Source organism: Sander lucioperca, chromosome 21, assembly GCF_008315115.2.
Source record: "Sander lucioperca isolate FBNREF2018 chromosome 21, SLUC_FBN_1.2, whole genome shotgun sequence".
NCBI classification, from domain to species: Eukaryota; Metazoa; Chordata; class Actinopteri; order Perciformes; family Percidae; genus Sander; species Sander lucioperca.
The window spans coordinates 21,025,552-21,052,828 of NC_050193.1; the positions used below are offsets into that span (position 1 = coordinate 21,025,552).

General features: G+C 40.5%; 2 protein-coding genes across 7 annotated transcripts; both read left to right on the forward strand.

The window, feature by feature from the left end:
- The first annotated feature begins 1,377 nt into the window (after positions 1-1,377).
- srrm2 (serine/arginine repetitive matrix 2) lies at positions 1,378-16,370 on the forward strand. Of its 5 annotated transcripts, none has more exons than XM_035996530.1 (15): positions 1,378-1,608; positions 2,901-3,152; positions 3,575-3,670; positions 4,412-4,597; positions 5,872-5,955; positions 6,035-6,103; positions 6,182-6,226; positions 8,774-8,890; positions 9,106-9,244; positions 9,409-11,315; positions 11,370-11,474; positions 12,287-12,985; positions 13,131-13,205; positions 14,112-14,219; positions 15,865-16,370. In XM_035996530.1, exons 2-15 carry the CDS (start codon positions 2,905-2,907, stop codon positions 15,917-15,919), a joined length of 3,933 nt encoding a protein of 1,310 aa, XP_035852423.1. In that variant the 5' UTR covers positions 1,378-1,608; positions 2,901-2,904; the 3' UTR covers positions 15,920-16,370. The 5 variants fall into 5 exon arrangements, with proteins under 5 accessions (XP_035852423.1, XP_035852422.1, XP_031174530.2 ...); XM_035996529.1 differs by having other exon boundaries at positions 9,409-9,549; positions 9,589-11,474; XM_031318670.2 differs by having other exon boundaries at positions 9,409-11,474.
- Positions 16,371-17,666: 1,296 nt separating this feature from the next.
- si:dkey-16l2.16 (ras-related protein Rab-35) lies at positions 17,667-27,200 on the forward strand. Of its 2 annotated transcripts, XR_004896152.1 has the most exons (8): positions 17,667-17,894; positions 19,903-20,869; positions 23,289-23,339; positions 24,299-24,422; positions 24,528-24,652; positions 25,158-25,282; positions 25,735-26,014; positions 26,054-27,200. XR_004896152.1 is itself a non-coding variant. In XM_031318752.2 (7 exons), exons 2-7 carry the CDS (start codon positions 20,815-20,817, stop codon positions 25,882-25,884), a joined length of 630 nt encoding a protein of 209 aa, XP_031174612.1. In that variant the 5' UTR covers positions 17,667-17,894; positions 19,903-20,814; the 3' UTR covers positions 25,885-27,200. The 2 variants fall into 2 exon arrangements, 1 of the variants encoding a protein (XP_031174612.1); XM_031318752.2 differs by having other exon boundaries at positions 25,735-27,200.
- The last annotated feature ends 77 nt before the right edge of the window (positions 27,201-27,277 follow it).

Sequence of the window (27,277 nt, forward strand, 5' to 3'; positions counted from 1 at the left end):
AACTGACATATGAACAGATGACATGCTAATCGAGGGGAATAGCCTTCCAGCTAACTAAACTTATAGCACAAAAAGTAAGGAAATTTGTGTTTGGTAGATTATTTCTCTGTGGTAACAATGCTTTTTGGAAATAAATTGTATACCGTTGGAAATGGTGCCCCATTTGTAAGGAACATGCATTTGTGGGATGAGCAGCAGTGAAAAATTTGCCAAATCTTCTCTGCCAATGCCAAACAGCTTATTCTGCCATTGACTCGTTTGGTGTTTGGTGGATTGGATGATTGAAGTTTGAAGAAACAAGACATATTGGCAATTTAACAATGTATTCATTTCACAAACAGGAGCCTCAGTAGCGCGTGGAAGAACCATACACAGCCACAACAGCCTGGCACCTCCTCCTCATGCTGGTCACCAGCCTGGTCACACATTGCTGTGGGATGGCATCCCATTCTTCATCCAGCATTTGTCGCAAGTCAGCCAACGTGGTTGTGTTGGTCACTCTGGCACGAACAGCACACCCAAGCTGATCCCACAAGTGTTCAATGGGGTTGAGGTCAGGACTGATGGCAGGCCATTCCATCCTCTCCACTCCCACATTCTGGAGGTAGTCTCTGATAAACCCCACCCTGTGGGGGCAAGCGTTGTCATCTTAGAGGATAGAGTTCGGTCCCCGACTGTGTAGATATGGAATTGCCACTGGTTGCAGAATCTCATCTCTATATCTCTCTGCATTGAGATTGCCTTCAATGGTGACAAGCCTCGTTTTTCCAGTGAGGGAGATGCCGCCCCACACCATTACACTGCCTCCACCAAAAGGTGTTACTCTATCAGTGCAGCGTTCTCCGCGTCTTCTTCACACTTTGACCCTACGATCCAACTGCCATAGGCAGAATCTGGGCTCCTCACTTTTTCTGACATTTAATTGGAGCTATATGATCCTAACAGACTCAGATACTCAAACCACTAAAGACATTACGAAGTAAATAATTGACTGGAAGATGATGAAAGAAACATTACAATAAAGTATTTAAAAAAGATATAGTATGTATTGCTGCTGAAAATTTGGAGATATATGGTTTTTACTGGACAGGAAGGAGATGAAAAACTGTAATCTGAAAAGTAACTAAAACTGTGAAACAAATGTAGTGGAGTAAAAAGTGCAATAATAGCCTATGTGATATAGTGGAGTAGTTAGTTAGTTAGTAGTTAGTAGTTATTCTAGTGAAGTTTCAGAATAGAATAATATGGTAAAACTACTTCCACCAATATATGTATGTATGTATGTATGTATGTATGCATGTATTGATATATAGATAGGGCACAATGTATTCATTTTTTCACCAAACTTTGATTAAACCTATTTTGAGCTGAACCCCTGAACGCATCGCAGGTTAAACGTGCATCCCATGCGTATGACGTCATTTGGTTCCTCCTTTGGTTGGAGATCAGACCAGCTAGCTGATAGCAAACCAGCCACATTTCTTTATTTTTCATTGTTCTAAGACCAAGTTATTATAAGGCGTGTTTTATTGTCTGATTCAACAGGATATTATTTATCGACAAATTCATTCGGACACCGTTTTCTTTCCGCTCCGGGAGAAAACACTGGTACGTAGCAAATACGTTAGCTTGCTAACGTTAGCTTAAATGGGAATTGTTCGCTACGCATAAGTGTGGTTGGGCCTTTAGAAATGTGTAGCATTAAATTTACCGCGTTGCTTATTAAACTAAATATTAAATCAGTGACTTTCAGCCATATTAGCCGTATCCACTGAGTTCCAATATGGAATTCGATGGTTTGTCTTAGTCATCATCATACATTTACTATTCAGACGTAGCAACAGGCCTATTCTGGCGCACGTGTTAATGCGTGACAAAATTTAATTTATCGTGCATATATTCTCGAGATATGAATGTATATTTAGATCCGACAAGATACACACAGATCCACTCAATGTTTCATAAGCCTGTGATACGTTGCGAGAAACCTGTGCCACACTTTTCAAAATGCCGCCTGCTTTAATGTTAGTTGTTTGTCTTTTAGTGATTTCATGAATTAGCTAGCTAACGTTACTGAATTACTGTTTCTGCTATTTTGTCAGCCACCTCATATATAGTGTACGTTAGGACTTGAAATACGGCCATGTCAGTTATCTTGAATGATCACTACTAGTTAATTTATGTCAGCCATCTTAGAATACAAGTCCCTCAGTATTTTTAAATGATTAAAATGGCAAAGTGATAAACTGCAGAGGCCTGTGCTGATAGCTTTTAAACAAAACAAAAGTTTAAATACGACATTTAGGTTTAATGTCAAGGATATTGAGATATGCACATACATACATATATATGTGTGTGTGTGTGTGTATATATATATATATATATATATATATATATATATATATATATATATATATATATATATAAAGATTTGTGATAGAGTAAGATCTTGGAGATCCTTATGGCTGCAAGTAAGAAACAATATTACCAAATGCTGGCCTCAGAAAACCACCCTACTTTCATAGACACTGTCAACCAGATAGCTTCTTTATTTTCCCTTTCCAAGGAAATTTGTTGCTACAGTCTGAATAGAATACATACATACATTATACACCACAACATGGCTACACGAAAGACATCAGATACATCCACATTTATACACATATACCTAAACGTATACATATAGCACCTGCACACATAATAGTTAATTGTTGTGTTTTGTTTAGTGATGCTATGGCAGAGGGGACAAAACTGTCACATGCCTGTTTCCAGGCCAATGATCTGTATCTATGACTGTATGCTTCAATGAAAAATGCTGGATCAAATTGGATTAGTTTTCATAGGAAATGGACACTGATAATGTTTTTTTAAATATAATATTTAATTATCTTTTATTCCAGAGCCATGTACAATGGGATTGGCCTGACAACGCCGCGGGGCAGCGGCACCAATGGCTATGTACAGCGCAACCTATCGAGCCTGCGGGTCAAAAGGCCGCGGGATGAGCGCGGGGGTGAGCGGGATGACAAGGACCGGGAGAGACTGGAGAGTCAGCTCAACAGGCAGCCCAATGCTGACATCCTGGAGCACCAACGGAAGAGGCAGCTAGAGGTCAAGTGTGCCGAGCTGCAGGACATGATGGAGGAGCAAGGGTAAGACAAATACTGTATTTTGGCCTCTGGACTACACAGGGTTTCGCTAAAGTCCCTGACACACCAAGGAGATAGCCTGTCCAAGTTGGGCTGTTGGACTTTTGACTTGTAAATTATTTCAAAGGTTAATACGTTCTCAAAATAGTTATCAATACAAGTTGTTACTGCATCAACTAATTGTTTTAGCACTACTTCAATTTTGTGTTTATCTTTTCTTTGCAACTGTGTGACAGGTTTCTTTTCATTTAGATCAATTGATTATCATACGGGTAATGAATTTACTGGTCGTACAGAAAATGTAGTCTACTGTATAACAAGGACCTACAGTAGCTTTCTGCAGTGGGAGAAAAATAAGAATAGGGGCAAGATTGTTGCTTTTGATCTGTACAGTGTTTAATACTCTCTTCTGTTTGGATGGTCAGGTATTCAGCTGAGGAAATCGAGGAGAAGGTGAACAGTTTCCGTATGATGCTACAGGAGAAGCAGGAGCCCCCTCCCGCCACCACTGAGAGGCCAACGTAAGTACGACAAAAACGGACAACAATAATTCACGTGGCTCCAATTTTGAGAAAGACAACAACATAAAAGACATACCGTTTTGATGATCATCATAATATCAACGTTGACCGCGACATGTTTTTTTTTATATTTACAATGGGTAAAATCTTATTTCATCGTAGAGGTGCGCACACATGATTCGATCAGCCCCTCCTTGTCCCTCTTTCTCTGTTTATGAGACTCTCTTACAAACGCATTCAGACCTGTCTGTGAAAAACCCCGCGTCGGCCTCCTCTCCCTGCACGACTGCTTGACCGCAGTAAGCCTCGCAAGGGCTTTCACACTCTCACCTGGAACTCCCAAACCGCAAGTAAGTCCGTTTCTCTTCGTTGTTGTTGTTGTTTTCTGGCTGACTTTAACCAGCCAGATTCTATGTGGGGAAAAAAACAACAGAGAGGAACAGACGTAACTTAACAGACTTGACATCTGGGAGTTCTAGGTGAACTCATGGAAGACATTACCGTATGCTAGCTGTGTGGTGATGCCAGGCTTCAGAGGGGGCTTGTGGGTCTTGAAGACTTGGCATTGTACACGTACATCAGAATAATAAAAATATTAAAATAAAATATTTTTTTAAAAAACGTTTTTTTACCCCACCTGATATCCACCACAAATGCACTCTACACAGATTTAGTACCCAGAGCATTATATAGTCCACATTGCACAGTGTCAGTAATACAAAGCGGTTTGTTTTCTCTCAGGGCGACAGAGACTCATGCTCTGGCTGCAGCCAACCAGCAGAAGAACGACCGTCTTCGTGCTGCTTTTGGCATCACCAGCGACTATGTGGACGGGTCATCCTTCCATGCTGACCGCAAGGAGAGAGAAAAGGAGAAGAAAGAGCAAGAACGCCTGGAGAGGGAAAGGCAGCAGCAGCAGAAATATACGTGAGTAGGTCAAAAAACCACCCACAAGTGCTGGTGTGCATATGAAATTAATGTCTCTTTTACATTTAAATCTAGCAAAGTAACAGAGTTGGACATTGTGGCTAAAAATATTTGTCAATATTTTCAAGCCTTGTTAAAAAGGCTTTAAAAATGGGACACAATTGGGGCGCCTGGGTAGCTCACCTGGTTGAGCGTGCGTCCCATGTACGGAGGCTCAGTCCTTGCCGCAGCAGCCAGGGGTTCAATTCCAACCTGCGGCCCTTTACTGCTTTGCGTTTTCCCTCTTTCCCCTTTCATATCTTCTAAAAATGCCCCAAAAATAATCCTAAAAAAAAACTGGACAAAATACAGCGAAAAATAGCTTTGCACACAGCTAGAGGACCGGAAAACTGTAAAATGAACATGTAGTCAGACAAAAATAAACCACTAGTGTTAGTGAGAGCACACTCACCAAAAGAATTCTTTTTTTTTTTCTTTTTTTTTAACACAGATAACAGCAGCGTGTTTGGCTCAGTGTTCTATTAGCTTTCAGAGATTTCAAAACTGCTTGAGTTACCTAACCCAATGCAGTCAACTCTCTAGTCTTTAACTTATAATATTTTCAAAGGTATTTTGCATTAAAATGTAGTCGTGAGCAGGACCTTTTATGCTGGTTATAAGTGATGTAATCCATTCTTAGATCATACAGACATTAGTCTAAAAAAACAAGCGTCATCTAAAGAAGTCAGTGTTGCCAAATGTCAGCTGATGGAGTAAAGTTTATGCAGCATAAACATATATGCTTTTTAAGACATTGCAATACTTGTTGCATTCATTGTCAATCCTAAAACCACAGTTACTATGGTTACTAGGGGTGCACGATTCAGAAAATGTCATGATTCGATATCGATTTAAAAACGATTCACGGACGCCCGGATAGCTCAGTTGGTAGAGCGGGCGCCCATATATAGAGGTTTACTCCTCGATGCAGTGGGCCCGGGTTTGACTCCAACCTGCAGCCCTTTGCTGCATGTCATTCCCCCATCTCTCTCCCCTTTCATGTCTTCAGCTGTCCTGTCCAAATAAAGGCTGAAAATGCCCAAAAACATAATCTTTAAAAAAAAAAAAAACGATTCACAGTATGTAAATGTAGTTACTTTTCCCATGTGATTGCAGTAGACGTACAATAAAAAAAAATGTATGTATGTGAATCGATTTTACAATGTAATAGGTTCACTCATTACTCAGCATTATTTCTGTTCCTGACTTGAGGTATGTTGCCTTTGCTCTCTCAGGTTGGTGGAAGATTCAGACAATTCAGATTCTCCTCCCAAGAAGCGCAGTCGGAAGAAGAAAAAGAAAAACAAGAACAGAGACAGGTGAGAAAATGAACTTGATAGGAGCAGAAAACTTCCTGACAATAAAGAAAAGGTCTGACAATTTTCTGTCTTCGGTCAGCAGCTCAGAGAGTCCCTCCTCATCTCCTCCACGAGAAAAGACGAAATCCAAAAAGAAGAAAAAGAAACGGTATTCCATTACTGAATTCTTATCTTTCATTTAAACCTTTCACATGGACCGTGATTGACTGGAACATTTGTGTTTCAGTGATGCATCAGAAGATGATGATGATGATGATGATGAAGAAGACAGGTAGGCGTTTGTGTCTGTCATATCTGTCTTCCCTTATACCAGCGTGAGCTTTGTTCTTGACCCAAGTGGCACAGTTCATACTGTAAATGGGAAATTTGAGTAGAAAGAGAATGAGAGTTTTTGTTCTTGGTCTGAAAGCTGTAGCTCCAAAACATTTTTTTTTTTTTATATAAAACTTCAGTTTGTTTCTTGGATATTGTATTTTATTGGGGATTACCAAACCTGCTTTTGTTTTAACACAAGTGCAGTGCTTGTTTAAACCTTGTCTGTTTGGAATGGGCCGATTGCTTGGCCTTGGCCATGTCAAAGTTATAACTACTCATGGTCAGAAACACCAGTGAAATACGCTCTAGTTTACTGTAAAAACACCAAGAGCAGACTTTACCATTAGGCAAGGCAGGCAACTACCTGGGGGCCCAAGGTAAAAGAGCCTTGAGGTAAAATCATTGTACCACGTTGAGTCCTCTAGTCCGCTCGGTGAAAATGTTATCAACGTGGTACAGTCCGGTATTATTATTATTATTATTAAACATCGATGGTTCAGGCAGCTTTGGAACCGGACTCAGGGTGAGTCTGAGTGAGACGGAGGCAGCTGCCCGGAGGAAAAGAGGCTTTGCCTGGTCAGGCTCGGAGATTACGTTATCTTCTACTTAGAAGTGGCGAATTACAGCTCACATCAACTTAATACGCCTGTTGAAAATGTGCCTGTTTGGAATGGGCCAATTGCTTGGCCTTTGGTATTGCTGCTTGTAGAATTTTTCAAAACCAGATTGTACCCCAAAATTACAGAATGACCCCAAACCACTTAAAGGTCCCATGGCATGAAAATGTCACTTTATGAGGTTTTTTAACATTAATATGCATTCCCCCAGCCTGCCTATGGTCCCCCAGTGGCTAGAAATGGTGATAGCTATAAACCGAGCTCTGGGTATCCTGCTCTGCCTTTGACAAAATGAAAGCTCAGATGGGCCGATCTGGAATCTCCTCCTTATGATGTCATAATGAGCAAGGTTACCTCCCCTTTCTCTGCTTTGCCCGCTCAGAGAATTTGGCCCGCCCATGAGAAAGAGACATCATGGCTTGCAAACAAGCAAAGTGGCAGTTGGTCAAGGCCCCACCCTCCACCTTGCCCCCCCTCTCTCCTCCTCAATAGCATTTAAAGCTACAGACACAGAAATGGCACATCCTAAGGAAAGCTCATTGTGGGACTGGCTCTAGTGGCTGTAATTCTGCACCAAGGCTGAATTTCGGCAAAGAGACTTCAGATACAGTATTAGGGAACCACTAAGGTCTATATAAAAGCATCCAAAAAGCAGCCTGTCATAGGACCTTTAATATGCAACTCCACTGTATAGCCTGCTACTGATTTACCTGACAGAGAACGTTGCAGATTCAGAATGTAATCACAAAATATCACAATGAAAATGTGGAGTAATCAGACATTAGCGTCATGGACTCATGGCAGTGTGCTACCCACCTGGCCCGTTATGAGAGCTAATCAGCACATATCTTAACCGGATCCAGGGTGAGTCTGATGAAAAGTGCTGTGTCTGCCCGGTTCAGCTGAGAGTTTCTCGCATTGCACAGCGCTGTGAAGGAATAATCTCAGAGATTACGTTATGTTCTGCCTCTGTTTAGAAGTGGTGAATGTAGGCTACAGCTCACAGCAATTTAATACTATGTCTGGTAGCCTACCTGTAAGTGGTATCACACTCTGTCTGCCACTTGTTGTCTGTAGCTGGTTGTGCTTTGCATGCGTGGGATTCTGAAACATCCTTAAATTAGGGAATTGTCGTTTGTTTATTCAGAGGCAGTCCAAATTTGGGATTTGTCGTTTGTTTATTCAAAGTCAAAGACAGTCCAAAGTAATGCTACTTTGCACATTTTTGTGGGTCTGAGGTGTATTTCACACTTTAGCTACCAAAGCTCCGCTGCTTTCTTCGACCCTCTCTGTCTCTGGTCCTGCGCTGAGTGCAGTGTGAGAGGGCCAGCGACTAGAGCGGCAAAAGCCAATGTGTGCTTCTTTTACCGACATATATTTAACGATATCTTTTGCATTTCTAATACAAACAATGTCAAACTTTGCACTGCACTTACTCATGCCTGTAGCAACATACCTGTCAAGTATGAGAGATATGTGAATAACAGACAGACGTACCTGCAATTTATAGATAGATTACTAGTGTTGGCAAAAATGTTGTTAGTGTAGTGTAACCTATTTTAATGCATTTCCTCTTATCGAAATGCTTTGAGCGAATTTAAGTTGGGCTCTTGTTGTGAAGGGTAGACATGGCAGAAGTGAAGCTGCAGGGTGCGCTGCTATGGGAGTTAATAAAAGTGTGTTAGCCATGTTGGTTTATGCTTGTACAGATTACGGAGACTCCTAGTTTTTGTTTTATTACCCTCGGCAACGGACGCGGGTCACTTCGTGAGACAGACTCCTGGACTCACAGACCGAGACTTTTTTAGTATGATTTAGAACAAATACACTGAATATATGGGATTAGGTGTAAATTTATGTCTCCTCTGATCCTCACCCTCTCAAAGTTCGTCAGATGAGAAGCAGAAGAAGTCAAAAAAGAAAACAAAGAAGAGTAAAAGTGTGAGTCCTCCGAAAGCAAAGGCAGTGCGACACAGGAGTGTCTCCTCCAGCTCTGCTCACAGGTATGAGATAAGATGATATAATGATAAAAATGTTGTCTGGCACTTTGGAACAGCTGTAAACACTTTTGCCTTTAAGACTTTCTGACACTTTGTTCAAACTAGTTTGTTTAAACATACTGAACCCTTTTATAGGACTGTATTGGGCTAAACCAAAATCCATCTTCCAGACAGGGATGTTTCAGTAAATGCTATTTTTTTTCCTGTGATATCAACAGCCAGTCTCCAGCTCCACTGAAATCACGTCAACAGGACCAAATTGCAAGAAAAGCTGATGAAGGTAGAAAGGGGAGATCGCCAGACAGGAGGAGACGTGGCTACGAGGACCACTTTCCACAGCATCAGGGAGGCGAAGGGGTAAGGCTGAGGCTGTTGCATTGGACTTAACCTTTGGAAACCTTCGGTTGGATATGTTTCTTTTGCTCATAGTATCTTAAACTACATTTAAACTAATAATATTATCATGTATCTATCATGGACATAGAATTTAAAATGACACCAATAAATCTTTCCTCATCTAGAAGAGGCCAAATTTTGAGAGAGAAAAAGAGCGGCCGAGTGAGATGGAGAAGACCTCCAAGAGGAGACATGACTCTTCGTCCCCTTCTCCACCACCACAGACCGAAAAAAGCAGGGAGAGGGAGAAAGGGAGGCGTTCCAGGAGCATAGACAACGAGAGGGAGAAAGGGAGGCGTTCAAGAAGCAGAGAGATGGAGAAAAGGAAGCGTTCCAGGAGTACAGAAAAGGAGAGGGAGAGAGAAAGGAGTCCCAGAAGCAGAGAGATGGAGAAAGGAAGGCGATCAAGGAGCAGAGACAACGAGAGAGGGAGGCGTTCTAGGAGCAGAGAGAAAGAGAGTGAGAAAGTAAGGAGCTCCAGAAGCAGAGATGTGGAGAAAGGGAGGAGGTCAAGGAGCAGAGATGAGGAGAAAGGCAGCCTTTCAAAAAGCAGAGACGCAGAGAAAGGGAGGCATTCAAGAAGCAGAGAAAAGAGGGACAAAGAAAAAGAGATCCTTCCTCAGAGGACAAGGCATCACTCGTCCTCATCCCGTTCTCCTTCTCCTCCGCCCAAACAGGAGACTAGGATGGAAAGGAGCAGAGACACTGAGCGGGAAAAAGACAGGAATAAACAGGAAAAAAATAGGCATGACTCCTCATCTCCCTCGCCTCCCCCGAAGAGGGAGAGGAGTGGAGAGAGGGAGCGCAGGACTGAGAAAGATCTGCACTCAAGGGCGCCAAATGAAAGGGACAACAGAAGAGACACTGCTAAGAGACAAGAGAGAGCGGTGTCTCCTTCCCAACAGAAAAATGACAGGAGAAATGAAGGAGGGCATCCGTCCCACAATTCCCCGTTATCCGCCTCTCGCTCTCCTGTCACAAATGGGCGTCAAAGAGAGAAGGAGGATGAGAGAAGAGAAAAAGAAAGGGAGAGCATTAAAGAGAAAGACAGGCATCTGAACAAGCCAACGGAACAAGACAGAGAGCGAGGTCCAGAAGGCGCCAGAAAGAGAGATGAGGCTGTCCGTTCAACTGCAGAAAGTAGGCGAAATGGATCGAGACCTGCGGAGAAAGGCAGGAGCGAAAGACCAGAGATGAACGAGAGGCAAGAGAAGATGAGAAGCCCGCTGATGAGCGAGAAAAGTGATGACAAGGAGAAACGGGCTGAGAAAAAGAGAGAGAGCAGCAGTAGTAGTAGTAGCAGCAGCAGCAGCAGCAGTAGCGGCAGCGATAGCGACAGTGATAGCTCCTCGTCCTCCTCTTCATCTTCTTCTTCATCCTCCTCTTCTGAAGATGAAGGCAAGGTAAAGAAGGCTGGCTCAGCAGGGAAGGAAAAAAGTAGCCCCTCGAAAAGTACAACATCTGCCATTGGAGCTGCAGTTCAAAGGTATTTAACCAACGGGGGAAAGGAAAGCCCTGTCCCTGCTTCTGAGGGCAACGGGCATCGACAAGCCCAGAAGGACAGAGAGGTTGGAGGAGACAAACGTGAGAGGGAAAGAGCTTCCCACAAAGCTCCTGCAGAGACTCGCCCATCCCGGAAAAAAGGTCAGGAACGATATAGCCCCACACAGATGGACAGCCCCAGTCCACCTCCTTCCCCATCCAACAGAGCAGACGCCAGCAGAGGCAGCAAAAGGTATTCTCCCTCTGAGGCCGAAGCAGAAAAACCAAGAGTGGAGGCAAAAGTCGGGGAAAGGGAGAGAGGGAGGGACAGGGATGCAGCCAGGAGGCCTGCAAGGTCCAGCCCCTCAGCTAAGAGGTCACGCTCGCCACCACAGAAAACCACTACCTCCCCAGCACGTCGCACTCCACCAAGGCAGTATCAGGAACCACCATCCCGATCCAGGAGAGCTTCTCCTCCTCCGGCCTGGTCAGACTGGGACAGAGAGAGGCAGAGGGACAGAGAGAGGGACAGAGAGAGGGACAGAGAGAGGGACAGAGAGAGGGACAGGGAGAGGGACAGGGAGAGGGACAGGGAGAGGGACAGGGACAGAGAACGCGAGCGGGTTGCCAGGAGGAGCAGGTCCAGAAGCCCAAGAAGGCGCAGCAGGTCCAGGTCTAGAAGTCCAAGGCGGCGAAGCCCCCCCAGCAGGTAAAATGAAAACCTTCATGTACATATGCTCAGTCTTTGGAGCTGGTGCCCCCTTAAAGAGTGCCATGTCTGAGTGGGAATGAATGGGTTTGACGTGAAGTTTACTATTACATTTTACCCAATATTTAGCCTTTGCATGTGTTAAAAAAAAAAAAGAAAGAAAAGGGTGATTTCATGAAATCATGGTTACATGTTGGCTGCCCCAAATGACACATAGGAGTGTGAACTGTTCATACTGTATGTTTAGACCTTCACATAAATCGGTAAACAACACAAATGTCACGCACATTTACTGACCTTTTATGCAGCTTCATACCAGAAGAGTATGAATAGAGTAAGAATAAGTAGAAGTTATGTTTTAATGGCAAATAGGGCTGTTGCTTAAACAGAAATTAAGTGTAAGTGCTAACATCATCACAGATTGAACAACAGCTGAAATTCCATATAAAATGTGAAAATGAAAGTGTAAATGGTGTTCTTTAAGGAAACTTGCTGCATTTTTGTTTTGAGTTTAAGCAATTACGCACTTGCTAAACTTGTTTTTACTAAAGATTTTTTTTTTTTTTGGTAATACATAAAACTGTTTAGTGATGCATGCTCTATGTACTTGGGTAGACAGACACTTTATAAGATAAATCATTTATTTTTTGTTTGTGAAAATGAAATGGAACCATAAGAAAAATGGTTTTAGGAGCATCGATTTCTGGGAATTATTTTTAAAATATTGTAGATAATAGCCTTGGTGTCACATTAACATTGTTTACTTTGATGCCATAAGGGAGCTAATTTTAATGGCTGAATCCATCTTCCAGGTCCCGTCGTTCTCCCTCTCCACAGCGGCGAAGGAGGAGCAGTCACTCCCTCTCCCGAGAAAGAGCGAGACAAAGGGAACATGAGAGGATCAGGCAGCGGGAGGTAGAACAAGAGAGAGGACGGGTAAAGGAGCATCTGCCCCCAAAAGATGCCCCCCCACCCCACAGGTCTTCTTCCTCCTCCTCCTCATCATCCTCCAGCTCCTCTTCTTCCTCTTCGTCCTCACCGTCACCACAGCGAGAGATGAAAGACACAAAAGCACTAACAGAGAGAGGCAAAAGAACGGAGCGAGAGGACGAGAAGAGAGAGGACAGACAGCAGAAAATTTGTTCCTCTTCTTCACAAGGCCCTTCCAGAGACTCTTCCCATGCCCCAACCTCAGGTAGGAGAGGCTCCCAGTCAGACTCCAGGCGCTCTGATGTGCCCCACAGAAGGTCCCCTGCGGGCAGCCAACCAGAAACCAAACAGGTGTCTCGAGATCTAGGCAGGAAGCAGTCACCAGTGGCGACCCATCAACCTTCAAACCAAACAGTCAGAAGTGAGAGCGCTGTAAACGGGAAGGAGGCAAGTGCAGGCAAGAAAGCCAAGCGGAGCAGCAGCTCCAGCTCCTCTTCCTCATCCTCATCCTCCTCTTCTTCTTCCTCGTCTTCATCATCCTCATCAGACAGCTCTGACTCTGAAGTGGAGCAAGGAAAAGGGTAAGCAGGAGACGTGGAATGTTGAGCTGTGTGAGATCGATAAACATTCGAAATCCAGCAATAATAAAACAATTGTTCTATGGATTAATAATAAATTACTTTCTAGTTATTAATAATTACCCTTGTTACTGTTTTTTCTTATCAGGAAGACAGTCAAAGCTCCAAGATCTCCTTCTTCATCCTCTTCATCGGAGAATGAAAAGGAAACTAAGAAAAAGAGGTAAGAAGAAAAGAACTGAAAACTTGATGTTACTCATAAGGTGTGGTTACTTCACAGAACTTCCATTTCTGGTTTGCTAAGAGCTGCTGTATATGGAAAGGGTTCTTTCTGCTATTTTCAGAGTAAATTATCTGTGGCCAGTTGCACAAAACCTCCATAGTTTTTCCACTACTATAGAAACATTTACTTATGGAAATGGATTTTTTTACATTGCTGCAGAGTTGTGCAACATTAAAAGGAATTGTCTTGAACTGATTACCTGGGTATGAAATAATACTCAGATATAATTGGGCAATATAATCTTCTCAGTGAAATATGTTGGAGGTAATTTAAAAACCATGTCTTCATTACATAGTAAGTTATGTAATTTACATAGTAAAATGTAATGGATCCTTGTGTGAAGTGTAAAAAAAAAAAAAAAGAAAAGGATCATCGGTTTAGCATCTTTTGGATTCAACTCGCCAACCAAGATGAATTCTCGTGTTTCTTTTCAAACTACATATGACTGGACTGGATGGAAGCATAGTTTTATTTTTTGAATTTGAGTCCTCATGCCGTATGTAACAATTCACTATGGTATCATTGGGTCAGGCTGTATTGATTGGCCATGAATCAGCAGCTTAAATAGGACAAAGCTGTGAGGATGTCTCTTAATATCAGCAGTGTTTACCTTTTCCTGCTGCGTTTTAAGGAACCTTCCATGACAGGGTAGAAATACTGATTGTTCAATAATAATAATAATTATGTTTTTATGACATTAATTTTTGCTGTAATGATCACATCCCCAACTGTTATTTAAATACTAACTTTTACTTGAGATTTTAGTGAATTGCAAAAACTATACTGGAGTTCTACAGCAGTGTTTTGACTTTGAGACTTTAATTGACAGTTGTGTTTTCCTCACAGCCCTGCAATGCCTCGGAGGGTGCCGGCTGATTCACTGAGAGATTCTCGCTCACTCAGTTATTCTCCTCCAAGGTACATGAGAGCAGCGCCGCCCTCACCTAGCCGCAGGTCTGTAGCTACCGCATGACATTTAAACTGCGTTAAAGAGTGTGCCAACAACTTTAATTATGTGTGCAAATGGTGGGGTCAGATGTTAAAGTAATGCCAGGAGTGAGTAGGAGTGTCGATCACTAATTTGACCCTCATGGCCAATGTCCAATGGATCCGTCTGCATCGAGGCTATGGAGACGATGCACTGTTCTAAATTTTACTTATAAATTTATATAAATGCCTTTTATTTATCTGCAATTTTCTTAAAATATAAAGGTAATCATATATTTCATTTGTTACTGTCTTTCTAATTAGTGAGAGAGAAGGAAAAAAAAGTCACAACACAGCCGGATCTGGTGAGCCGGATTTTGGCTCAGAGGTAGTGGTCGTCCCTCGAACCATTGGCGGTTCAAGCCCAGGCTCCTCAGGCCACATGTCAAAGTGTCCCTGAGCAAGACACTGAAACCCAAGTTGCTCTCCGGATGCTGTATGTATAGCTGCCCACTGCTGCTAATACTTAGGATGGGTTAAAATGCAGTAATTGCAAACTACATTGTACTGTGTATGTGACATAAGAATAAAGTTTGTTTTGTAAAGCAATAGGTTCATAATGTCGGTTTGACAGCAACTTCTTTATAGTCCTCAATGCCCGCCCCGGTGCACTGAGGTCACAGCCTCCAACATCACAAAATGATGCTTGTTGACTGTGACCTGCATTTTATCAAATAAGATTTATTGTAGGCTAGTTTGCTATAGTTTATGGATGTCATGTACCCCCCCCCCCACACACACACACACACACACACACACACACACACACACAGTCAAGAGTCTTTCATTAAACTGCTAGCAAGCTAGTTGTCTAACTGCTCGTTTAGCTGGCTAGGTATTTTGTGTCTATCTTTAGACAAGTTATTTGCTGGTACTGGTAGTCTTGGCCTTTTAAAAATGCATCCACCTCCTTAACTCTGTCAGCTTTCCTGAGCTGGTGTGTCCCTATTTGTTTTATTTGTCAGCTAACACTGCTAACTCTATGTACCAAAGTCTTCATGGACCTTTGTCATTGGTAGTGGGCTGATTAAAGTTTTGTTGGGGTTCATTCTCATAATGCAACAATGTACACATAAGTATATAAAACGGTACCTAAATCGTATTCTAGTTTAGTATTCAGAATATGGCCTCCTGAGGGCCAATCAATAGCAATATAATTGGAATTCTTGTCATATGTTTCAATACGAAAATAGAAAGCAAAAAAAATAAGATTTTTTTTTTTTAATTGCATTGTCCTAATTTGTAGCTATTTAATTAGATACTTGTGTGCATGTAATTGTACTGGCTATCGAGGTTACTTAAATTTGACAAGATAAAAAAGAACAACTTTATTATGCAAAACTTGTGACTCAAACTGCTTCCATTTTATGTACATCCACAACCGATGTTGGATGCCTCCATTCTATTGTATTTTTATCTGTTCTTGTTGGTTTCCATTCATCCTATCTTGCGTAGAGCCTATGCTGGTAATTGAAAAGTGCGATACATAATTTTTTTTTTTTTTTTAAGTTTATCAGCAGTAAATATCCTTTCCACCAGTGAGAAAGTTATGCTGCTGCACTCTGACCCTTTTTATTAATGGTGATATATTTTCTTCTTTCCTTTCTGGTAGGAGTGGCAGCAGGCAGTCACCGAGCCGCTCCTCAAGCAGCCGACGAAGGAAATGAGCCGACAACTTGAGGCGCTTTACTTATTTTTTTGTGTTGTTTCTCTGTTCACCTCCGGCTGGTTTGAACTGGACTATAACATGGACTTTACAGCCAGCGGCCAGTAGATAAACATCTGCTAATGTCAGGGGACTTGTTTTGGTTTCGAGCCATCACAGTTATCAACAGTGTGTTTGTTTTTTAAGCAGCGTTGACCCGAGGCTGGCTTGTACATTTCTTTTTATGAGCTGAATAAGAAACGTACACATTCACACACGCAAACAGTTAAGTAAAATGTAACTAACAATGTTCCTCTGTACTTGTACTGTTTCTTGCGTTATACCTGTAGATATAAGCTGTCTGTATTTTTGGTTATGTAACAGATTCAAATTTCCATTTAATGTGAGCAGAAACTGAAACATGGTTAATTTCTTTGTTGAAAATGGTTAATAAAAGGCAATTGTACATTTAATTTCTGTGGAATCTGTCCATTTGGTTATTGTTGGACATCAAACTTAAAAGATAGGTTTGGTGATATTTTATATTGTCCTTCTTATAAACAAATCCCATGAAAAGACCCAAACCAACAATGAATGTATCTACTAACAAGTATTGTGTGCGTCTCAAAGCCTGATATATCTTCCTCTGTACCATAGAGCTCCATTGTTGTCCAGGCACACAACGTGTGTTAGAAAGTGACGCACGTTCGTCACGGAAGTAAAGGCTGGACTACAATAGAGCTGTTTGGAGCAGTTTGTGAACAGTGTTTTCTGTTGGAGATGGTAAGTCCCTTTGGGGTGGACTTTGGGCTTTTTCACTTTGAAAATCTATAACGTGCACAAAAAAGATATATAACACAATAAAGGAAAGGGAAAAAGCCAAAAGCATAATATGAGCACTTTAAATTAAATGGTTGGAGGAAAAAAATTCTTCTCATTTTCAAGTGACTAAAGAGGAAGACTCAGGTGAAAATCATGTTAAAGAGGTGGCTGTTCCAACAGAGCTGTGTGTATAAGACATGAGGCACATTTTAGTTATTGTGCTGCTTTAAATCTTGTACAAAGAGGAGTAGATTATTACACAGTTTGGGTTTTATTCTGAAACAACAGTTTACTCAGCTTTTAAATTGTGATAGAATGACTGACATTTTAACATACTTGTCCATGCTTTCTGTGTGAGGGTGAAACAGGCTGTGGACGGAAACATTACTCACTGTTAACTGTGACCAGACACTGGTTTTGACTGCTCTTGCAATATTGAAACCGGCATGGCGAAATTGCGGTTTAGGTGTGTCTTTACTGATAGTTTAATTTCTCACAAATCTCAGATAATACTAATTCAGCACTAAATTTAAGCCTTTTTGAGTTAAAGCTCAAGCTGTGATGTAAGTGAAATGACCTGACCTGAATGTTTGTACCTTTTAGAAAGGACCTAGACTTAATTAGAAATGTTTTTGTCACTAATTTGTCAGAGTTGATGTTTGCACTGTATCTGTGTTTAACATGGGACAGGCTTAATCAGCCGTTCATGACCATAGACTAAAACATAGTTTGACTTATGCGGGCCTAGAAATGCTGACCGTAGTAGCTTAGATGAGGATGCACTGCAGGGACAAAAAAAATCCCATCAAAATTGTGGACACTAAGAATTTCTTGATTAACCACTTTTGTTTCTTATTTAGTTGTGTACCCTGTTCCCGTTTGTTTTATGTCCTTTTTTGAATAACCTTACATGGACTAAATTATAAAGTTAAAAAAAAAATCTAGTTGTAGGCCCTGAGTTGGCGCACAGCGGTTTTAGGTTTTTCCCACATGACGTGAATGCAGCATCAGATGATGAGAGTGGGTCATCAACTGCAGACAGTCAGGTGTGGTCGGCGCGGAGATTCCGACCGAAGCGGTGATCTAGCAGACTTCAACGGGACATAAACAACGTCAACCGCGGATCTGTAAACATGACCCAGTGACAGAGCACCAAGTACACCTCATTGACCAAAGTAAGTTTCTTTTTATAAATGTCTAGTTTAAAGTTTCTCCGAGGAGTGAGAAGTTTTCTGACGTCTTGGTGTCGGGAGTAAGTGGCAGGCCAGGGTCAGGCCCAGAGACCGTCACTCCAGACTGGGAAAAAAAATCCGGAAGATTTTAAGGTTTCTTAGCTTCTTAGCACAATGTTATCTAACACGAATCGCTATTTTTATGTATTGTTATGGTCTCGTTGCTACTCCAGTTGAAGTAGTCTGCATGTAAGTACTTAATCCGCTGTTTCATACCGCTCATGCAATACTACCAACGACGTAACGTTATGTTACGTTAGCCCAAATATAAGTGACAATTGAAATAGTTCAACGTCCACACAAGGCCACATTTGTGTTTTGAATCTGTGCCGAATCGAAGAACGTGTTTTAAGTTTTTAATATATCCATACAAATAATTTATAGGCTTAGCGTAGCATCATTCAATTCATTTTCCGAAAAATAAGACATTTTCGTGGGAAGTTTGGCGTAAACGTTGTCTTCAACCTAGATATATGAAAATACTTTTATTCTCAAACGGTATAGGTGTTATACTTAAATTCGTCTTCTCTAGATTTAGAATGATGCATTAAATTAGACTTTTAGTAAATAATTTGCTTTAAATTATTTCACACAGCAGTACAAATGCAGCTTGGGGGACTCAAACTAAGCCAAATTGAATGATGACTAAGACTTAACAATATTGTCAATTGTATTATGTACAAGGTGTTAACCTGCGCTGATATATGCCCTAAAAATAATTATTAAACTGTTATATAGGCTTCCTCTCAGTGAAAGCCCCGTTAATAAGTGTTTAGAAAGTACCCATTTATCATTTTTAAAGATAGCTGCAGCCTTTCCTGTTTTCATGGAAAACTGTCTCAACGTTAGCTAGCCAAACTCCACTGTTTTACTTCCCTATTAAGCTTAGTGCCAGTCATGGGAAGGCAATGACAGCTAGACAGTCGGACTGTCAGCGAGGTTCTGTTGTTGCTACCCAGCTAACCCAGCTAAGTTAAAGAATGGGGGTGGATAAAGCAGGATGAGGAAGTTATATTTAGTGACTCAGCTGTTGTTTGAGGAGCAGGGAGGGAGGTAAGGAGGGGCACACACTCCATACAGCAATCAACAATTAACTGATAATCACAGTGGCAATGGTGGAAGAAGTATTCAGATCCTTTACTTTAGTAAAAGTACTAATACCATACTGAAAATACTCCACTATACAGTAAGTCCTGCATTCAAAACCTTACTTAAAGTGTCTAATCAGCGAAATGTACCATAAAGTATCTAAAGTAAAAGTATGTATAGTGCAATGTTCCCTGTCAGTGTTTTCCTATTATATCTGATGTTTCTGGGTTAATATTACTGCCGCATTAATGTATATGTTGTATTATATTGCTGTAGATGTTTATGGTTGTGCTAATAATTTTACCTCCTTTATATACTGTTGGCTAGTTTAATCTATAGCAATGCATACAATTCTATAAGATCATCATATGTTTGTAGCGTCTGTCTCCTGTGAGAACCACGTCTCAGAAAAATAGCCCTGTTTTCAGCTTTGTGATGATGCTTTTTCCACTGGATCCAAGAGGCTTTTTAAAGACTTTACTTAGCTTAAGAAGAAGGAGAACTTTCTCAACACATGAAGGAACACTCCGTCCTTCAGTTTATCACAAACATTAAACATCAACACATCTGCAGATACATGGTTTTCATTGGACAGGAAGGGGGTGAAAAACTGTCATCTGAAAAGTAACTAAAGCTGTCAGACAAATGTAGTGGGGTAAAAAGTACAATATTCACCTCTGAGATATAACAGTTACATAAAATACTGAATTACAAATTTGAGGTATTTGTACTAAAGTACACCACATATGTAAATGTACTTAGTTACAGTCCACCACTGCACAGTGGTTATGATGCACTGCTGATTGATGTGTTTTCCTTTAACGTTCGTAACCTGATTATTTTTCTCTTTTTCTTTGTTTAGCACCTTTCCACCTGGGCTGAAGAAAGAAGCTAGAGCCCTCCTCCTGTAATGATACAGGGGACAGTTGATTTTTCACCTATCCGCCTGAGGAACTGGGAACAGGAAGTGAAATGAAGGGATCAGCTTAAAGGAACCTCAGCAGATGTAACTACTACTGAACTGCAGTGAAAAAAAGGAGAACGTCTCACCTTCTTGCTTCTTTAAAAAAAAGGGATGGAGTTAATGAATGAGTGGTGGAGGAGTTCAGGGCAATAAGTGGATTCGTGATCAGTTGTTAAGTCACCTGTCCATTTGGCTGTCAGAGCAACAACCACAAAATGCAAAAATCCCTGTAATCATAGAGCCTTAAATGTGTGGCTTTCAGTGTTTAAATGAATAGACCTCTGTGAAGACGTTACATTCAATGTGGGACTTCATCCAAAGGAGAAAGAAGGGAGTGTCAACACATCACTGATAGAACTGTGAATGTAAAAAAATCAGGGAGTGCGTATAAAAACCGATGAGTTGTCACAAGTTGGAAATCCCCTGCTGGAGTGTCGGTGGGTGTGACTGGAACTAAGGTGGAACCACGTGGCTGCTCTCAGCCGTCAAGCATGAACCATACATACAGAGCTCTTCAGAAACGGTCTGTTTTCTTCTGGCAGCTGTGGTTTCACTGTGAATCCACACTGAATGATGTGAACTTCTGAACTGAAACTCAAAGGATAAACCAAAACTAAAAAGGTGCAGAAATTCGACTGGAATGTCCTCTTGTTGGCACAGGAATGCCTGTGATTTTTGGACAAACTCTTGTGCTACTCTGAGCTCGTAGCATTGGGAGGTGAAAAAAATCAAAAACACTGGGGAGATCAGGAATATCACCTCCTCCTATGAAACTGATTTTACTTGGAAATACAGTAAGAGGCCTTCCAAATGGCGGGAAAGGACTACAATCATCTCTTCAAACTGCTCATCATTGGAGACTCCAGTTAGTGCATTTTATTAAATTTATTTAGGCCTTCATCTGAAGTCAAAGCATGTTGTTTCTAGGGTCCCAGAAGTGACAAATGGCATTAATAGGCCGCCTGCAAGTGAATACATGAATTCAGTGGTTCCCAAAGTTTTTCTGTAATGCACAGGAAGCCCAAAAATGAATGCCCTTTTATCTGCTTTTATTTTTTAACACAATACTTGGGAAACTAGTAACAAAAGAAGCAAAGTAGATTATACTATCAATAACATTAGCTATATGTTTATTTTAAAGCATGCTTCTCATTAGTTTGTGGGAAAATGAAAAATACAAGTTAAATATCGCTTAAACTGGCAGAGTTTTTTTACACACAGAAGACATCTATCATAACCTTTTTCAGATCAGACATTTTGACTTGTTATAGTAGGAAGAGCACAGGTTTCACTTGTGTTTGACAAGTCAAAATGTCTACTGTGAAAATGGTTTATTTAACTTTAGTATCACTCCTCACTCCTGCTAGTCATGCAAGCCACCCCACTGCTAAGGCTCTGCGCTATATACTGTGTGTGTGTGTGTGTGTGTATATATATATATATATATATATATATATATATATATATATATATATATATATATATATATATATATATATATATATATTAGTATCATATCAGTGAAAGCTTTTGCCTGCCACACAAAGGATCACTAGTTCGATACTCCTGTAACCCATGTGCGTGCGTGTTTTCTGCTGATTTTCAAATTTGAGAATAATAAATCCTGTACGATACTATTATTGATAGGGGGTTTTGATAAAGAAAGTAAAAAGAAAAGACATCCATCTATCTTAACATGTTTTTGTATATGTTTCCCTCACTAATCTAGTTAATGTTGCAGAATATAATTGAAGAGCTGAGTTGATATGAATTTGTAAGACAGTAAAGGTGCTTTATGAACACACTTTGTTTATGTGTTGGTAGTCAACCAAATCTAGGTTTATTACAATGTGCAATAGCTTTCTGAAACTCACAAACTGTCTGACTCCGTGAAAATTATTATAAAGGAATGCCCCGCAGAGGTTCAGACCAGTTTCAAGCCACCTCCTGGTTCACTGTCAAAACAAAGCAGTTAACCACTTCAGATTGCATCAGCCACGTTTGTTTTAAGCAAGTTTCAAACTGCGAAAGCTACGCACTCTTCCGCGTTGTTCAAACATCACTGCTTCTGAGCTAAGTTATCAGACGTAGTCACTCACTACTGTTGTCCATATCTGAGGTTGGGGATTTTTTTGTTTTTTTAGATGTGATCAATTCTGACTTTTATACTGATACTAATACTTCACGAATTCTAGCTCTGATTCTTGTTGTTAGTCTAGTATATAAATACACAAAACATCAGATTACTTTGGAACGCTGGCTGTTTGTTCTTACATGACGGGTGTTCCAGCATTAGCTGATTCTGTGACATTATTAATACGATTGGGAACATATCAGCATCATCAGGGTTTTACATTCCTTTAGTGGAACAATTTTGTGAAGTTTCTTTGAAGAATATTTCCTGAAATGTTTCCCTATAATTCCCGGTTTCAATGAGGGAGGATTTTTATCATTAGAAAAAACAACACCTACATCTGTACGTTTTTTGCCTGTTAACAGCGTTCAGTGTCATTTGTGGGCAGGTAGTCGGAGGGTTACAGGTTTCCGTTTCTGGTAATGGTTCCCACAAGCTTTGTCTGTGATGGGGCTTAACTGGGCTTGTTTTTAACAAACCATAATTAACCGTTATTTATTGATGTATTCAAAAATGCTTTGACTCATCAGGCAGCCTGTTAGTGGCGTTTGTTGCTTTTGGGACTCCATAGTAATGTGGAACAAATGATCAATATTGTGTTTTAATTCAATGTGATTTTGATACTCTGACACCATTAAGTTATTACTTTTTGTTGCACTGAAGATGTGTTTTCCTCTTTACCTGCATAAATTCAGCAATTGCAAGACGTTTTAGACTTATTTTCCTCTTTGGTTATACATATATTGCATTGGATTATAATGAATACCTTTATAGTTACACTTGTTTTTGAAGGTTAAAATATTGTGATAATTGTGGGTTATACTGTACTGTATGTTTCCCAGCCTGCTGCTGCTTTGTTCTGATTTGTCACGTCTCTTTTGAACAAGTTCCCACTGGTTCTCTCAGGGAAGGTTTCAGCAGATTATTTAGGCAGGATTTTTTAAGGATTGTTGTCTCTTTTTAATCACACACTTCAAGCTCATTTGTCTCCAGTATGAGTTCAACCTTTGCCCGTATTTCTCGCTTTGTTTCACTTTCCTTATCCTGGAAACCTAGGTATGACTGGCTTGTCTGTTCCTGTTTGGGAACATTTAATTCCTCAGAGCAAGTTACTTGCTAATCTTTTCCCTCTGATCTTTTTGTCTCTCAGGTGTCGGGAAAAGCAGTCTTCTGCTTCGCTTTGCAGACAACTCCTTCTCTGGTGAGTTACCACAGTTTGCTGCAAGTCACATCACAGTAAACGCCTCCATATTTATTAGTAGAAAATCAGTCCTAACTGGACAAAAATCCCCAGAGTAACACACTCTAGGCTCTCACTTAGGCTCTTCTTTTAGGCAGAGAAGTAAAAGCATTTTAATCAAGTCAAGTCATCTTATCTGGGTAAGCAGAGCTGCCCTAACATGTCAGGTGCCCCAGAGGAAGGCAACGTTTTGGACAACATGCAGACATTTTGGAAGGGTGGACATATAAAACCTTTTGATTAAGAATGACTTCCTCAAACATATTGTTTGAATTAAAATATCTGACATACAAAGCTATTCCCATTTGGCAGAAAACACATTTATTGCAATCTCCATGTAAAGGCTCTGCATGCCATGCAGTTATTTTGCCTCATTAGACTGGGCTCTAGTGGAAGGTGAGTGGAGCTACACTGGGAGTTTGTAAGGTGTGACTAAACTAATAGGAGAGTGAGACAGATGTCAATCAGTCAAACAGTCTTGACAACATCTGTATAGATGGGGCATGGCTGTGAAGGAGCCTTAATGGGCAACAAAGGCATGCAGCTGCATCAGCAAGGATCACAAAGTCCCCTTAAAGTTATTTCATTTTTGCACCCACCAACATTTTTTTAACAATTAATAAAAAAAAAAGGGGTTTCACAAATTGTTAACTTCTTGGAGCCATTACTGTCATGAATATAATTGCACCTAACCTAGATAATTTGACACTCCTGATAATTTGATAGCATCATATAAACATATGCAATTGATGGATGCACAATCTTTGCTGTGGCGATGTACTACATTATGGAGGAAAAAAGTATGTTCTGTTGATACTGAAGTGAATGTTATGCATATTAATGTTGCATACAGATGCAGTACAGGGGAGTCTGTGTTGTCTTGTTATTCTGACTTTTGATGGTCCGCCGGTCTCCTGCAGGCAGCTACATCACCACCATCGGTGTCGACTTTAAGATCCGAACAGTGGACATTGATGGAGAGCGGGTTAAGCTGCAAATCTGGGACACAGCGGGCCAGGAGAGATTCAGAACCATCACATCAACGTAATCATCCACAGGCCAAAACTTGTTTTATGTTCAGGAATTTTCCTCACTTTCATTTTAGCCTGGCGGTGTATCACTCTATTTTTTTCATCTTTCTTTGTTCAGGTACTACAGAAACACCCACGGGGTCATTATTGTTTATGACGTGACAAATCCAGAGTCGTTTGTAAATGTTAAGAGGTGGTTAAATGAAATCTCCCAGAACTGTGACAACGTCTGCAAGATTCTAGGTGAGTCAACCGTATTAATGCGAGTTTCGTATTTTCATGTTATCTGCACGCTGGAGTGTTGTTAAACGTTCAGACCGACACATGTATTGGTTGGACAGTCTCATTGCTTGCTCAAGTGCTGCCTAGGGAGCAGGGACTTTTTAGGACCCACTGTGGTTAAAATAAAAAAAAAAGGTTCCTGAGTAAAAAAAAATGTCTGTGGAAAAGTTCCTGCTAATGAAAAGGCTGTGTTCTGTAACTGTCTAAACTGTGAGATTCTAAAAACAAATGAAGGAAGTTCAGCCTGGTTATTTTAATCAAAGAAACACTACTACACCCAAGTATAAAAGTTTGACACTTAAGGAGTTTTAACACTTTTTCGGAGTGGAGGTCTAAACAGTAAGTATAGTTGGTGTAGGCTTTTTATGCACTTTGATTAAAAACAATAAAATGGTCAGATTGTACCAGCCTGCGCCTGTCCTGAAAGAGTAGAAATAAAAATAACTTTTCCTGCTCACTCTCTCAGTGGGAAACAAAAATGACGACCCTGCCAGGAAACAGGTGGACACCCAGGATGCTGTGCGTTTTGGGGAGTCAATGGGGGTTCGGGTGTTCGAAACCAGTGCCAAAGAGAACGTAAACGTAGAAGAGGTAAGTGTAATATAATTTCATATAAAATTCCCTTTAGGTTGTATTTGAGATTTCTTCTAATGTTACTAAAAGCATATTTGCATGTGTTGATTCATGTTTCCTTTTGTACAATTTTAGGGCTGCAATTAATTATTATATTACAGAATAATCTGCAGATTATTTTTATATTAGTGAAAATGCCCCTCACATTTGGGTTTGGATTGCTTGTTTCGTTGAGCCAACACTCCAAACCCCAAACTGTTCAATTTTCTTTTATAAAAAATACTTTAAAAAAACAGGAAATATTCACATTTGAGATTAAATGTTTGGGAATTTAACCTTAAAGAATTACCGGAACAAATAGTTTAGTTGCAGATGAATGCTCTGTCAATTGACTAATTGATTAATCCACTAGCTGTTGCAACATTTTCCAAAAGCTCTGAAGACTCAGTGTGGCTTGTTGCTTTGCTCAGATGTTCATGGCCTTCACTCACATGGTGCTCCGGGCCAAGAAGCAGAGCCAGAACAGAGCCGAGAGGGAACGAGAGCGGGAGAAGGACACCGTCAACATCAACGCCCACAGAGACAGAGACCGCAGGAAGAGAGGAAAGAAATGCTGCTGAGCCCCAAACTGACATCACAGCTACATAGCGCTCATCGCTTACACAAGAAGCATTCAAACAAGATTGGGAAAACGTGCCTTAGAAGAAAAGTGTTCTGTTTCAAACTGCAGATGTGAGTGTTTGAAACTGTCGTTCGCTATTTACTACACCAAGTTACCAACCAACAGACGGCAGGTAGTTCTGCCTAACTGCTGGTCGTGAATGGAACTGAGGCAGAGGGATTTATAGTCTGTCAGCACTGACTGCATGTAGCAGCTGGGAGGTTACATGAGTTAAAGGATCATTCTGGTTTTTTTTTTAATTTTTAGCCCATTTACTACGAATCACATTTAAAGTATTCTGTAGTGTTTTTCAAATTTTTGCTCTGCTGGCAGTAGGGTCTGATGATGGAGAGGTTGGTCGGTGAGTCATCTCTGCTACTAACTGCCCAGATTACTATACAGATTGCTGTTGAAAATGCTTCCCATAAATCCATAATATTTTCAGTATCCCTTGGCCTTTGCATTAGTGCCAATCATCATTCAAATTTCTATTGAAACAAAAACCTTATCGGACAGGTGCCATGACATTAAGAGCATATTCACAAACATTTCTGATTTTAATTGACGATCTTTTAGCCCAACTACCTACTGTGGTTCCAAGAATAACTAAATTATTACTGTTTGTTACAGGACTACAACTAATGACTCTTCTTAATCTAGTAACCATCTGATTACAATCCATCACAAAACATGATTAAAAAAAAAAAGTGAAGAGTCTGCACTACATTTCCACAAAGGAGTAACATTACTAAAAGAGTCAGAGCAATCATGATGTAAACTAACTCAATTCATTTTCAAGTCTCTGCAAGTTGATTTTAATATTGTAGTGATATAAATAACTAGACAAAGAACAAGAAAACAACTGCTGCCTGTACAGTTGATTAAAACCACAACAATCTGTTTTGAAATGTAGAACTGTGTGTGATCGTGGTGAATGAGCTAAAACATACAAAAACTCTAGTACGGTCTTTTAACTTTGTGCTAATGAACCACTGTTATGTGCCGATGTTTTAGTTGTGTTTTTTCTTAATACAGTAAACTTAATGAAAGGGAACTGGTTGCAGTTACTAAATTGTAACCTTGACACACTAACAGGTGTGATGAGTGCACTCCGTCTGTATACCTTATTTCAGTTCAAATGAGGCCAGTAATAATCCAAGACTACAGTATGTGTGTAACCCCGACAAATTACAAGCCCAAAATGTATGTTTTTTTTAAATATAAATCTGTTGCCTAGCAAATGTGTCCAAATCCAAATAAAGCAATAAATCCAGAGTTCCTGTTTGTATCACAATATATATAGTATATAGAACCATAATTCCAAGGTTTACTTATGAAGAGGATCAACCTAT

Bases quoted from the DNA above. Each gene is read 5' to 3' on its own strand.
- srrm2 (XM_031318670.2), top strand. From the start codon at position 2,905: ATGTACAATGGGATTGGCCTGACAACGCCGCGGGGCAGCGGCACCAAT. The intron at 5,956-6,034 runs GTGAGAAAATGA...GTCTTCGGTCAG, and splicing joins AAAAACAAGAACAGAGACAG to CAGCTCAGAGAGTCCCTCCT. The intron at 11,475-12,286 runs GTAAAATGAAAA...TCCATCTTCCAG, and splicing joins CGGCGAAGCCCCCCCAGCAG to GTCCCGTCGTTCTCCCTCTC.
- si:dkey-16l2.16 (XM_031318752.2), top strand. From the start codon at position 20,815: ATGGCGGGAAAGGACTACAATCATCTCTTCAAACTGCTCATCATTGGA. The intron at 23,340-24,298 runs GTGAGTTACCAC...GGTCTCCTGCAG, and splicing joins TGCAGACAACTCCTTCTCTG to GCAGCTACATCACCACCATC. The intron at 25,283-25,734 runs GTAAGTGTAATA...TGCTTTGCTCAG, and splicing joins AGAACGTAAACGTAGAAGAG to ATGTTCATGGCCTTCACTCA.